Below are 12,163 nucleotides of genomic sequence, written 5' to 3' on the forward strand. Positions count from 1 at the left end.
GATATCATTTTAAAAAAAGCTGGTCGTGGCCCACTACAATGGGACATGGCCTGCGCTTTGAAACGCCTTGGTCTGGTTGGGGAGACAATTAAACAAGTGTCACAGGAGGTTAAAGTGGACTGTCTCTGCCCCTGTTTTGACCAAGGGACTAATACCAAGGATTTCAGGATGCCAAACCATGTGTCCCTTGTATGCAGATGGCTTACAAGGGAAATGGAGCCGGACATGGCGACCCCATAGTCACATCAAGGATAGGAAAAGGGAACCTGTTGTGAGTGGGTTTCTTGCAGAGAACTATCATGAGTTGTTTCTAGGACCCTGTGGCCTTCTTCTGGGGGATGGCCTGTGTGTGGAGGGTGCCACCTTCTAACCCAGGCCTGCTGAGGGGGGCTTCCTGGGCCTTCTTGGAGAGCTTTGAGATGGAGGACTGGGCCTCACTGGGCCTGAAAAGTTCAAGTGGACCAGCCCTGGCACCTGGAGGGAGGGTTGCTCTGGTGGTGGCCTTGGAGCACACTGCTGCCGGGGCCTGGCCGCAGGCCAGTGTGGGTGGGGCAAATGTGCTTAGTGCTTCCTGAGGACCAGAGGCAGCAGGCAGAGAGGGCCTGTGTGAGCCTCCACAGCAGGGCTACCAGGAAGGTCCAGGGGCTTGGCAGGAAGAGGCTGGGAGTAGACCCACAGGTGCCCACAGGCAAAGGAAGGGTCACGGGGCACCCGGAAGAATGCATTCCTAGGGCTGAGGAGACTACAGGGAGAAGGTCCAGTAGGGAGTCTCCAGAAAGCCAGAAGATGCCCGTATGAGAGTCCTCTCTAGCCGTCCAGCCACCCCATCTCCGACTGTCATAGGACTGGACACTCTCAGGATGAGGCTAAGATGGTATTTATAATAGAGTGGCTGAAGGCTGCTGTTTCACCCAAGACTGAGTGGAAAAGCCCCAGCATTGGCCTGGTTTTTACCCGGGGCCAGGGAAGATTGTCTCCACTGAATGAAGCTGAAAGGGACAGGAAGAGGCAAAAATAAAGGCTGCATTTGATTACACTGGGGGTCACCTTTGTTTACATACCGGCTTTGCGGGTTTCTGCAAAAAAAAAAAAAGTATGTGTGTATATATATGTATATACATATATATAAAACTGAATCACTTTGCTGTATACCAGAAAATAACACAATATTGTAAATTTGTAAATCAACTATGCTTCAATAAAAAAAAAAAGAACAGAGTCCAGGCCAGGTCATGTAAGCCATTTATTGGTTTGTTTTAAAAATATGTATCTTATTTACGCACGAAGTTTGGTGAGAAGTGCTTGGGTAGTTCAGACAACGGCTGGCACTTGGTGCAGCCAGCGTCGTCTGTCAGCGGCCGGCCCCGGGCACCTACCTCAGGCTCCCAGGCTGTCCCCACACACAAAACCCCAGCTGCCTTCCAGTCAGCTGGGCCTGCAGGCCGGCTGGCCTCCCAGCCTCATCCCTGTCCATGCAGCAGGCTCTGGGTGCCAGGTGCCAGGGAGGGCACACATCTCTCCACGCCTTAAGAGCACAGCACAGAGAGCTACAAAAATAAGATTTCCACTCAGAGAAGTGTCGCTGGGACAGTTAAAAACCACATCCCACACTGAACTCAAAGGGAACATGGGAGAAGAGAAATCACTGGGGTGGAAGGGGGTGGAGGCTAGGGCTGCCACCAAGGGAACTCAGGTGACAAGAAGAAACATAATACTTGTCTCGCCGGCAGTGTCCCCTTAGCTCCCCACGGCTAGCTCCCTGACGGCTCGGCGAGGTAGGTTAGGACAGCCAGCTTCTGGCTTCCCGGGCTGCCCTGAGAGGTGGCCGCCGCCGGGTGGAGGGCGGCTTTGCTGGAGAGCGGATTTGGGCAGCCGAGCCCCTGCCTGCACAGGCTCCACCAGCCACCACTGTCACTATCAGGGTGACAGTTCTCTACATTAAAAGATTTGCATATGCTAAGTAGGATTGTCAGCAGCTGAAGAGGCCCTGGGGGTGGTAATTGGACTAGAAAAAGTATTTTTCCCTGAAAAGGCCTGCTCATAAGACCTATGGGCAGCCTGGCCGCTGCCCTAGGAGGGCCTGCATGTGGGTGCCACCAGGACCCTGGGCTGAGCGGGAGGGGCTGGTCCAGGGTCACACTACTCCCTTTCCCAGGGGGCCTGCGGTCCATTCCCCTCCCAGGGCACAGGGACTGGGCCTGAGCCTCCTGAGGCCCCTTCTCTGCATAGGGCGCAAACAGCCCTCCCCACTCCCATGCCACTGCATCTGGAGAGGAGCAGGAGGCCACATGGGCATCCCCTCACCGCTGGGCAGAGGCAGAAAGGTCCGGAGAGAGAGCCTGGGTGATGACAACAGACCCCCTTCTCCACATGGGCCGGGGGCCCCCGCCGAGGGCTGTTGAGTTTCTCAGCCCTAACCCCACGGGCTCAGCCTTCTTTTCCTCGCCTGTGGGGCAGGGCCGGCCAGGCTGGGCAGCAAGGACAAGCTGGGTGGCAGGAGGTGAGTGGGGCTCCTCCCTCAGGCCCTTCGTTTAACGTTAATACTCTAACAGAGGCCACGCTCTCCAGGGAAGAAAGGCAACGTCAGTGCCGAGGACCAGCCCTGGGACCCGGGCCACTCTCTTCTGGAAGCTTGTTGTATTTGTAGAACTGACCCCAGGGTGGCCTGTGTAAAAATACAAGGGGAAAATGGAACCTTGGGAACAATGGAAGGCCGGGATGAGCCCCGGCTGACAAGAATCCCACCCATGGGGGCCGGGAGGAAAGGCATGTCTCCCTTAGGCTAGGGTAGAAGAGGCTGCCTGGTGCTCACCTCGGGGAGCCCAGGCCACATGTGGCCTGTGTCTGGCCTCTGTGTGTATGAGAGTGTGCACACGCATGAAAGGGAAGGGGTTCAGCCCTCTTGGCGCCTTAGCCCAACCCCTGGGCAGTGAAGGCCTGTGGGACCCACACTGGATTTCACTTTTGCTCTGACAGCAGAGTCCCAGCAGCTCCATAGACACTCTTGTGCAGAGTTAAGAAGAAGCAGCGGGAATTGCTGCCAATCCATCCATGAAAAAAAAGTTAGTTCTTTGCTCAAGTAAAAAAATATCAAATATAATAAATTTATGAAAGCCCGTTCACAACACATACAGTCTCAGTTTTGTATTTTGTCTCAGCAGCTGGGATGGAGTTGCTCGTCAGAGCCCTGGGGTGTTGCCTGACCAGAACCTTCCGCCAGGACTGGTACACTTTGGGCCTCTAGGGACAGGCCACCCCGAACGGCTGGCTTAGCCAAATGCTTACAGCTGTCAGCATAGTGCACAGGACTCTGCTTTGTCGGTCCATGGGGCCGAGGCTCATCTCTCACTCCTGAAGCCCAAAGCAAGGACAGATGGCTCAACGGCTGCTGGTCTGGGGCTGCATTCAGGTTTGCCATGACACTGTGCGCTGGCCCACCGGGGCATGCTCACACGACAGATTCACGGTCCCTGTCTGGGGACAGGGGCATGTCCGTGAGATCCTCGCTGGGGCTGTAGTCAGATGCCCGCGCCTGGGGGTTATCGCTGGTGGCCCTGGTGACGCTGTCATAGGAGGGTGGGAAGGACGTGGAGGAGATGGAGGAGCTGGAGGGTGGGACAAGGCGCTGGGAGAAGTTCTCGTTCATCATGTAGGCGATGAGGCCCTCCTGCTCGGGGGCATCCTCTTCAGAGAGGCCGCTGCTGCCCGCCTGCTGCCGGAAGAGGAAGGAGGCGTGCTTCATGGAGCGCTGCAGCAGGTGCCTGCGGAAGGCCCGCTGGATGATCGTGGCCGACACCTCCTCATGCTTGCGCCGGAGTGTGGTGGTGATGGGCTCATACGAGATCTTGGACGGGTTGGCCGCCATGAACTTCTCCTCCATTTGGATTTTCAGGGCGTCCATCTCCCCAGACTCACCCAGAACCCTCTTGGTGAAGGCAAAGAGGATGTCCATGCAGTGGATACGGTCCCCGCTCACCATGGGCAGGTCCATATTGATGAGGCTTATCTGGTTGGGCTTGGCGATTCGGAGCGGCTCAGACAGGGCGTCAGCAAAGTCGGACAGGGCCGAATACTCAATGAACTGGGTGGCCTCCGGGTCAAACTTCTCCCAGATCTCATAGAACATGTCGAAGTCATCCTCACTCAGGGGCTCCGTGCTCTCCTCCGTGGCCACACTGAAGTTCTCCAGGATGATGGCGATGTACATGTTGACCACAATGAGGAAGGAGATGATGATGTAGGTGGTGAAGAAGAGGATGCCCACGGCGGGGCTCCCGCAGTTCCCCCGGGAGCCGTTGCTGTTGGGCAGGTTGGGGTCGCAGTAGGGAGGCCCCGTGTTGAGGATGGGGCTGAGGAGCCCGTCCCAGCCTGCCGATGTGGTGATCTGGAAGAGGCACAGCATGCTGTTGGCGAAGGTCTGGAAGTTGAACATGTCATCAATGCCAGCCTCCCACTTGACGTAGGCGAAGTTGGCCATGCCGAAGATGGAGTAGATGAACATGACCAGGAAGAGCAGCAGCCCAATGTTGAAGAGGGCGGGCAGGGACATCATGAGCGCGAAGAGCAGCGTGCGGATGCCCTTGGCCCCGCGGATCAGCCTGAGGATGCGGCCGATCCGGGCCAGGCGGATGACTCGGAAAAGCGTTGGGGAGAAGAAGTACTTCTGGATGATGTCTGAGAGCACAGTGCCTGTGGGAAACAATGCAGACTGTGGTCACTGATGGCATTGCTGTCCTCCCTCCAGCCCTGCATCGCTGGGAGGTGTCTCTGTACAGCGAGGAGCCAGGGAGCAGAGGCCTGGGTCACCTGGGACCTGCAAGGACCCTGCCTCCACCCACCTCTTTGAGTCTCCATTGCTGCAACTGTGGTCCAGAAAAGGAGGACCTACAGTACCTGCATCTTTTGCAAAATGCCTTCTTAGCACTCCGTTCCTTAGTCTCCTGAGAACACCTGCAGAGCCGTACCAGGCTCATCTTCCAGATCTTGGGTTCTGAGGCCTCAGGGGACTTTCTCAGCATCTTGGTGGCCCACCTCGGACCAGAATTCGGGAACTTTTAGCTCCTTGCTACTCAAAGTGTGGTCCAAGGACCAGAAGCCTGATCTCCTGGGCACGTATCAGAAATGCAGAATCTCAGCTCCGCCCCAGACCCACTGTGTTTTAACAAGCCCAGGTGGTTTGTGTGCACACTGAAATACAAGAGGCACTGGCCAGGCAGTCGGCCCACTCCCCGCACCTCGCCTCTCGCATCTCAGCCTCTCTGAGGTGCTTCCTATGACCCTCCCAACTCTGCTAGCTGCCAGGCCTGCCCACCCATTTCTACTGACTAGTCTGGATTTGGAGTTTCAAGGAGCAGGGATGTAAGTTATAGGAGAAAGAGTGGAATACACTTGCCTTGTATTGGCCCAAGTGACCTTTCCAGACTCCTCATATGATAATAATGTCACCGGCTGACATGTGTCCAGTGTTCACTGTCAACAGGGCACTGGGTTGAGCAATTCATACCCATCCATTTAGTCCTTCCAACAGAAGAAAGGGCTTACCCTAGGAGGTAAGCTGATACCATTATCCTCATTTTCCGGAAGAGGAAACTTATCCAAGTTACCACCTAGTCAGTGAGAAGCTGCGATTTGACTCAGACACTCTGGCTCCAAGTCGACCTGTTAACTGTGCCTCTCTGGTACACAAGCTCTGGGATCAGTAGGTGTTCCTGAGTACAGACTGCACCTCCTGGAATCTCTGAGACTATGCCTCAAGGGCTCTGTTCCTGTTCCTGACACCCTCATTCTCTAAAGCTTCTCTCCAGTCCCACCAGGCACAATCTCGCCCTCACCCCTGCCTGGGATCTCTCGGAGCATTTCCTGACCTAACTTCCAGCTTCTAACCATCTGCCCATCACTGCAGCCATAGCAGCCCCTGCTTTTGCCTCTGAGTCACTGAAGGCAGGGTCTGAACATGGCAGAAAGATGAAAGCTAGTCACCCCAAGGCAGAAGTCTGTGGGGGCAGGGTCAAAACTGGGCCCTGAACACAAGTGACAAAAGAAAAAAAATATTGATAAATTGGACTTAAAAATAAAAGCTTTGTGCTTCAAGAGATAACAATGAAAAAAGTGAAAAGACAACCTATAGGATGGGAGAAAATATTTGCAAATCATATATCTGATAAGGGACTGGCCTCCAGAATATATAAAGAATTCGTACAACTCAATAAAAACATAAGTAAGTCAATTAAAAAATTGAGCAAAGGATTTGAAGACATTCCTCCAAGACATTATTCTTATTATATACCAAGATATACCAAGGAAAATGACAAATAAACACATAAAAAGATGTTCATCATCATTAGTCATCAAGGAAATGCAAACCAAAACCTCAATAAGATATCACTTCATACCCACTAGCGTGGCTATAATTAAAAAATACGGAAAATAACAAGTGTTGGTAAGGATGTGGAGTAATTGGAACCCTCATACATTGAGGATGGGAATGTAAAATGGTGCAGCCACTTTGGAAAACAGTTTGGCGGTCCCTCAAAATTTTAGATTACTGGTTGCCAAGGGGCTGGGGAGAGGGAAAATGGGGACTGATCGCTAAATGGGTACAGAGTCTCTTTTGGGGATGAGGAAAATATTCTAAAATTAGAGTGTGATGATGGTTGTGATGTGAATATACTAAAAAGTACTGAAGTGTACACTTGAAAGGGTGGATTTTATGTTATGTAAATTATATCTCAATAAAACTGTTGTTAAAAAAAGAACTTGGGCTCTGAAGTTAAACAGATATGGGCATGTGCTATGGTCTGAATGTTTCTGTCTCCCCCTAAATTCATATGTTGAAATCCCAACTCTCAAAGATGATGGTATTAGAAGGTGGGAACTTGGGAGGGCTTAAGCCATGAGGGTGGAGCCCACATAAATGGGATTAGTGCCCTTATAAAAGAGGCTCATGGAGCTCCCTAGCCCCTTCCACTTTGTGAGGACGTAGCAAGAAGGTGCAGGTTATGAACCAGGAAAAGGACCCTCACCAGAAAACATGATTATGCTGGTGCCTTAATCTTGGACTTCCAGCATCCAGAACTGTGAGAAGTAAATTTCTATTGTTTATAAGTTAACCAGTCTGGTATTTTGTTATAGCAGCCTGAGTAGACTGTGTATGAATCCTGTCTCTGCTTCTCCCTAGTTGTATGATGTCCCTGCCTCAGTGCTGACTTTATAAGGTAAACTGCATGAGGCAGGTGATGTCTGAAGGAGCCTGGCACATACCTGGGTGGCTAGACTCCAGAATTTTCCATCTCCAGGGATAACTTCTACTTTAGAGGGCCACCTGCCTCCCGACTCTGGAACCTCTTCCTCCTTCAGCCTAAGGGGAAGGCTTCCCTTGGGAAGGCAGGAAAGCCCCCACAGGTCCCATTCCCTTTTCCAGACTCATCCTTGAAGCTCTCCAATCAGAGAGATGTGTCCCAGGGTTCCAGGGAGGGTGGGGCCAGGAGGGGGTACTGGGTCCTCTACCAGGTTGGCCCCTTGGCCTGATTGGGCCCTCCCAGATGTGTGTGTGGGTGTGCGTGTGTGTATGAGATGGGGGGAGAGGCAAGGAATGTAGAGAGAAAAGAATGCAGGAGCCTGGTGTACTTGTTATTAAGTACAGATCCAGGGCTGGAGGAGAGGGAAAGGCCTGGCCTGGGGAGAGCTTTTCTGCCTAGCCGACTTGCATACCCACCCACGATGGAGAGGATGACAACCACGAAGTCAAAGATGTTCCAGCTGTTGGTGAAGTAATAGTAGCGCAGGGCAGCCATCTTGATGATACATTCGCCTGTGAAGATGGCTACGAAGAGCAGGTTGATCTTGGTCAAGATGTTGACCTTCTCAGGGCTCTGGTCATCTGTCTCCACCATCATGGTCACCATGTTCAAGCAGATGAGAAACATGATGGTGACATCGAAGGCCTGCTTGGTCACAATGTCGAATATGAAGCCCTGGTACTTGTTCTGAAAGGAGGGGCAAAGGACGGGCTCAGCAGGGGCCTCAGACAGGCTAGCATGCCCCCATTGCTGCCTCTCAGCCCAGGCCACCTACCCTCTTACTTCATCCTCTGGGGGGAGGGTGGGCAACGCCCCCAGACAGTCACGGAAAGAGGAAGAAGTCAGGATGCTGGCCAGCCTGGCTCTCCTGCTGAAAGCTCTCTGGGCTTCCAGGCCCAGCCCTAGGCTCTCTCTTCCCTGAGACCATCTCTGACGGCTCTTCAGAAACGGACCTCTCTTACTCCGAGTTTCCTCAGCACATCATTCATCATGCTTCCCTTTTTTTTCCCACTGTCTGAAGGCTCAAGGTCAGATTTAAAGTTCAGTCCTAGTAATTGTCTCAGTCCTCAGGTTAACAAATTTTCTCCACTCTTTTTGTGGAATTTATTTTATTTATTCTACTTGGGACTTCCCTGGTGGTCCAGTGGATTCTAACTGACTGTATTTTATATGTCTTTAATTGTAAGATTATTTTGGGAAAGAGAGACGATTATAAATAAGTGAAAACACGTGTGCACGTGCACGCGCGCGCGCACACACACACACACACACACACACACAACTAACCTAGAACCGAGCATGGAGAACAGGAAAGTATCAGATGAAATGGATGAATTAGATGCAAAAACTGGGGCTGCCACTTACAAGTTAGTGATTTAGGTATCATTCACCTAATTAACCTCAGTACTGCCCCCATCCTGCTCCAATACACACACACACACACACACACACACACACACACACACTTTTTTGGGCCAAGGGAGTCAGCCTAGCAGAGAACCCAGCACCCCTCTGGGCCCCACCTACCAGGGAAGTCTACTGCTCACGGAGTTGCAAGGATGAGGTTATGCATGGGGGTGGGGGCAGGCTGCCCTGCGCTCCCTGGGGAAAGCCTGCAGCCCTGCAGGGAAGAAGAGGGCTCACTGAGAGGTTCCTGTGGGAGGGAAGTGTCCCCTGGGCTGCCATAGCTGTCTCATGCCTTCCCCTCTATCTCCATGAGACTGAGGCCCCTGTGCGTGGTTATAGGTCCCTCCTTTCCTGGACAGGCTGAGGGCCCTGGGCTGGGCCAAAAGACTGTGAAGAGGCCCTGATAGCTGGTCTTGTGGCGTGGGGCCTTCTCAGGGTCCCCTCGGCTGATCCTCCCCACTCCCATCAAATCGAGAGCCTGACTCACCAGGGGCCGTGGGATGGGCTTCTGGGGCTTCTTGGAGCCCAATTTCTTCATGGCATTGTAGTACTTCTTCTGCTCCTCTGTCATGAAGATGTCCTGGCCCCCTAAGTGCAGAGAGATAGGCACCAGCTTCATTTTGGAGTTCTCAGAGCCCCCAGCATGGAGGGCACATGGATCTTGCCTCCTTGATGAGGGTGCCAGGGTTGCACTCCTCCACACTTCCTCTCCCGGGGCAGAAAAGTGTGCCTCTATCCTGCACCAGAGATTTCCCCCACCCCCAGACCTGCTTCTCCTGGGTCCCTGTCCCCATTCTCCTTGAGCTCTCTCTGACTTTGTGACTTGCAAATCCAGTCCCTACTCCCATCCTCTCCCCTGCCCAGCTCAGCCACCTTGGAAGTTCTCTCTGCCCACTTGGTTTGCCTGCCACCCAATCAGGGCCCCTCTGATGGAGCTCCTGGAAGACCCTGGCCTTTGTGCAGCACCGCCCCCGCCATTGTCCCTGATCACGGACCAGGTAAACAGACACAACCCTCACCCCAGGTTCTCTTAGGAGCCTCATCTCTCAGACTACGGCAGGCGTGGGCCCCCTTGTTACAGGCTTACAGCCCTAAGCAGGTCACATCATGGACACACTCCTCTCCCACCCTATCCCAACAGGAGCAAGAAGAGGACCATCCCCAACAGGAAGGAAAACTGGGGCCAGGAGCCGGAAAGGCTCCCAAGTCCCTGGCATCCAGCCTTGCCCTCTAGCCTGGGGAACCTGTGCTCTACGTATCTTTTTCTTCTGTTGGTTGAAGTTGTCAATGATGACACCGATGAAAAGGTTCAGGGTGAAGAAAGACCCGAAGATGATGAAAATAACAAAGTAGATGTACATGTAGAGGTTGTATTCCCACTGGGGCTGCTCTTCATACTAGAGGGGAGAAACCAGACGGGAGGTCAGACAGGCGGGAATGGGGGTGGGTTGGCTGGGTGTGTCAGAGGAAGGTCACCACACAGGGTGTATGTCTGAGTGTGTGTGATGGGTGGGTGGGGATGGAGTTGAGAAGAGTGGGTGGTGGCAGGTGAGGAGGGCAGGCATGCTGGGCTCAGGGCTGGCACAGCATCCCTGCATGGCTCCTTCCCCTGGGTCACTGGGAGGTTTGAGTATATGGGGGCATCTCTCAGCCTGTAACTGTCAGTGTGATGGGGGTGGAACACAAGGACAGAGGAGAAACTTGATTTATGTCTCTGTTGGTTCCACCCCATCCTCCTGGGGTAAGACTTTGATTCAACTAAATTACAGTGAATTTAATTTGAAAGATATTTGTAAATTTGGGGACTCCTTGGGAGACCACACAACCTTGCCCCAGGGCCAGGCCTAGGCATTCCAAGAGGCTCAACTCTGGTTTGACACAAGAGACCTGGCCCTTATGGGATGTAGACCCTGATTCCCTGGTGGCCAAGCAGCTGGGAACCTCGGGTGCCTGACTCAGGCAGAGAGGCCAGTGTGACAACCTACCCCCCTGGAGTCCACAGCTGCATACATGATGTCCATCCAGCCTTTAAATGTTGCCTGGAAGGAGAAAACAAGAGTAAGGAAATCATTTAATTCTGCATCTATGGGGCTACTTAGGGCTCCTGTCTGGGCAGATGAGGCCAGGAAATAACCTCCTACAAGAAGCAAGCAGTCCATCCCACCCTTTCAGCAGTATCCAAATGGCTGGGTGGTCAGGGAAAGGCCTTCTTGTTCAGGGCTGAGGAGGAGGGGAAGCCAGCCAAGCAGACACCCCAAGAAGGTCATACAGTGGGGGAATAAAATTCTTAGAGACTTCCCTTCAGATCCACATTCATTTCAGATTCTAAAATGACACAGAAGCGCACAGCAGGTATCAGGGAGAGAGAGGTGGCTCTTGGGCTCTCAGTTCTTACTTAAGGACTCCAGGGCTGACCTGGTCCCCTTTGTCATGAGCCTTATGGCTTCTGCTTCATAGCTTTTCAAAGGAAGTCCCTGAAGAATCCCAACCTTCCCTCATACTTAAGGGGGTCCTTTTGCTAGTGGTGTGTTGGCAAATGGCTAACAAATGGCTTTCCAGAAGAAAAAGAAAAGCCCTGATTGTTGTGTTTGCCAACTTCTCTGTGTAAATACTCCCATCATTGCCATCCTTAAGTTGCCAACATGTCATTACTGACCACAGAGTCGGGAAGAGGAGCACAGCGTTGGAATATTTCCACTGTATGGATATAATAGGTGTGAATAACCTCAAGAGCATAGATGATAATAAGTGGTAATGGTGAGTTCTGATTTCGTTTCAATATCATTGAGTTAATTACAAGTTTATAAAATCTAATTTTCAATAATGGCTTGCAAAATATTGGAAAATGTAGCAATTGGCTCTTGTGAGTCCATACATGCTGGCGCTGGCATGGTACACAAGGCAGGAAAGAGGAGGCCGAATAGGACAAGGTCCTGGCACTGGCTGCATGGACTGCCCAAGTCTGGGATGCTATGATGATTCAGAAGAGCCTGAGGGACATGCTTGGTGGTGAGACCAATTGCCTAGCGGATCTCACTTGTGTCCTTGGCAAAATCCGATTGTGTCCTGAGACTACTTTCAGGGTATAAGCTGGTCTGCACAGACTTTCCATGTCTGAGAGTTTTTATGAGTCAGGCAGGGCAGAGGGAAACCAAGGTGGCCGCAGAGAAGGCAACTGCTTCAGCTCCCTGTGCCATGGGGCCCTCACCTGTACAGAGAGGCCTGGAGATGTTGTGGGACCTGCTGGGGACCACCCAAGGTTACGAGATGCCCGTGACCGAATTCTTCCCAGCCACTGTGCGGTTCTGTCTGCAACAGAAAGGGGGCTTTCCTTCCAAGTTCTGACATTCAGAAGGGACAGTCACAGGGATGGAAGGCGCTCTGAGTGTGGCTCTAATCATGTTCCCCACGATGTATTTCACGTTGGAGAAAGCTATCCCTGTGATTTAAGAGGTGGG

General features: G+C 52.5%; 1 protein-coding gene across 7 annotated transcripts in view; it reads right to left on the reverse strand.

Moving 5' to 3' along the window:
- Nucleotides 1-3,448: 3,448 nt before the first annotated feature.
- The window catches only part of SCN5A (sodium voltage-gated channel alpha subunit 5), a gene marked incomplete at both ends in the record, with an annotated part of 87,255 nt that continues 78,540 nt past the window's right edge, over nt 3,449-12,163 (reverse strand). For 4 of the 7 annotated variants that reach the window (XM_082638678.1, XM_082638676.1, XM_082638682.1 and 1 more), the window contains 5 exons: nt 3,449-4,689; nt 7,715-7,985; nt 9,193-9,293; nt 9,961-10,102; nt 10,691-10,744. In XM_082638678.1, coding sequence (XP_082494804.1) covers nt 3,449-4,689; nt 7,715-7,985; nt 9,193-9,293; nt 9,961-10,102; nt 10,691-10,744 — 1,809 coding nt within the window. The remainder of the gene's footprint in view (nt 4,690-7,714; nt 7,986-9,192; nt 9,294-9,960; nt 10,103-10,690; nt 10,745-12,163) is intronic. The other 3 variants (XM_082638680.1, XM_082638679.1, XM_082638681.1) reach the window with 2 other exon arrangements.

The sequence above is a fragment of the Mesoplodon mirus genome (genome assembly GCF_964341445.2).
Source record: "Mesoplodon mirus genome assembly, chromosome: 12".
Lineage (NCBI taxonomy): Eukaryota > Metazoa > Chordata > Mammalia > Artiodactyla > Ziphiidae > Mesoplodon > Mesoplodon mirus.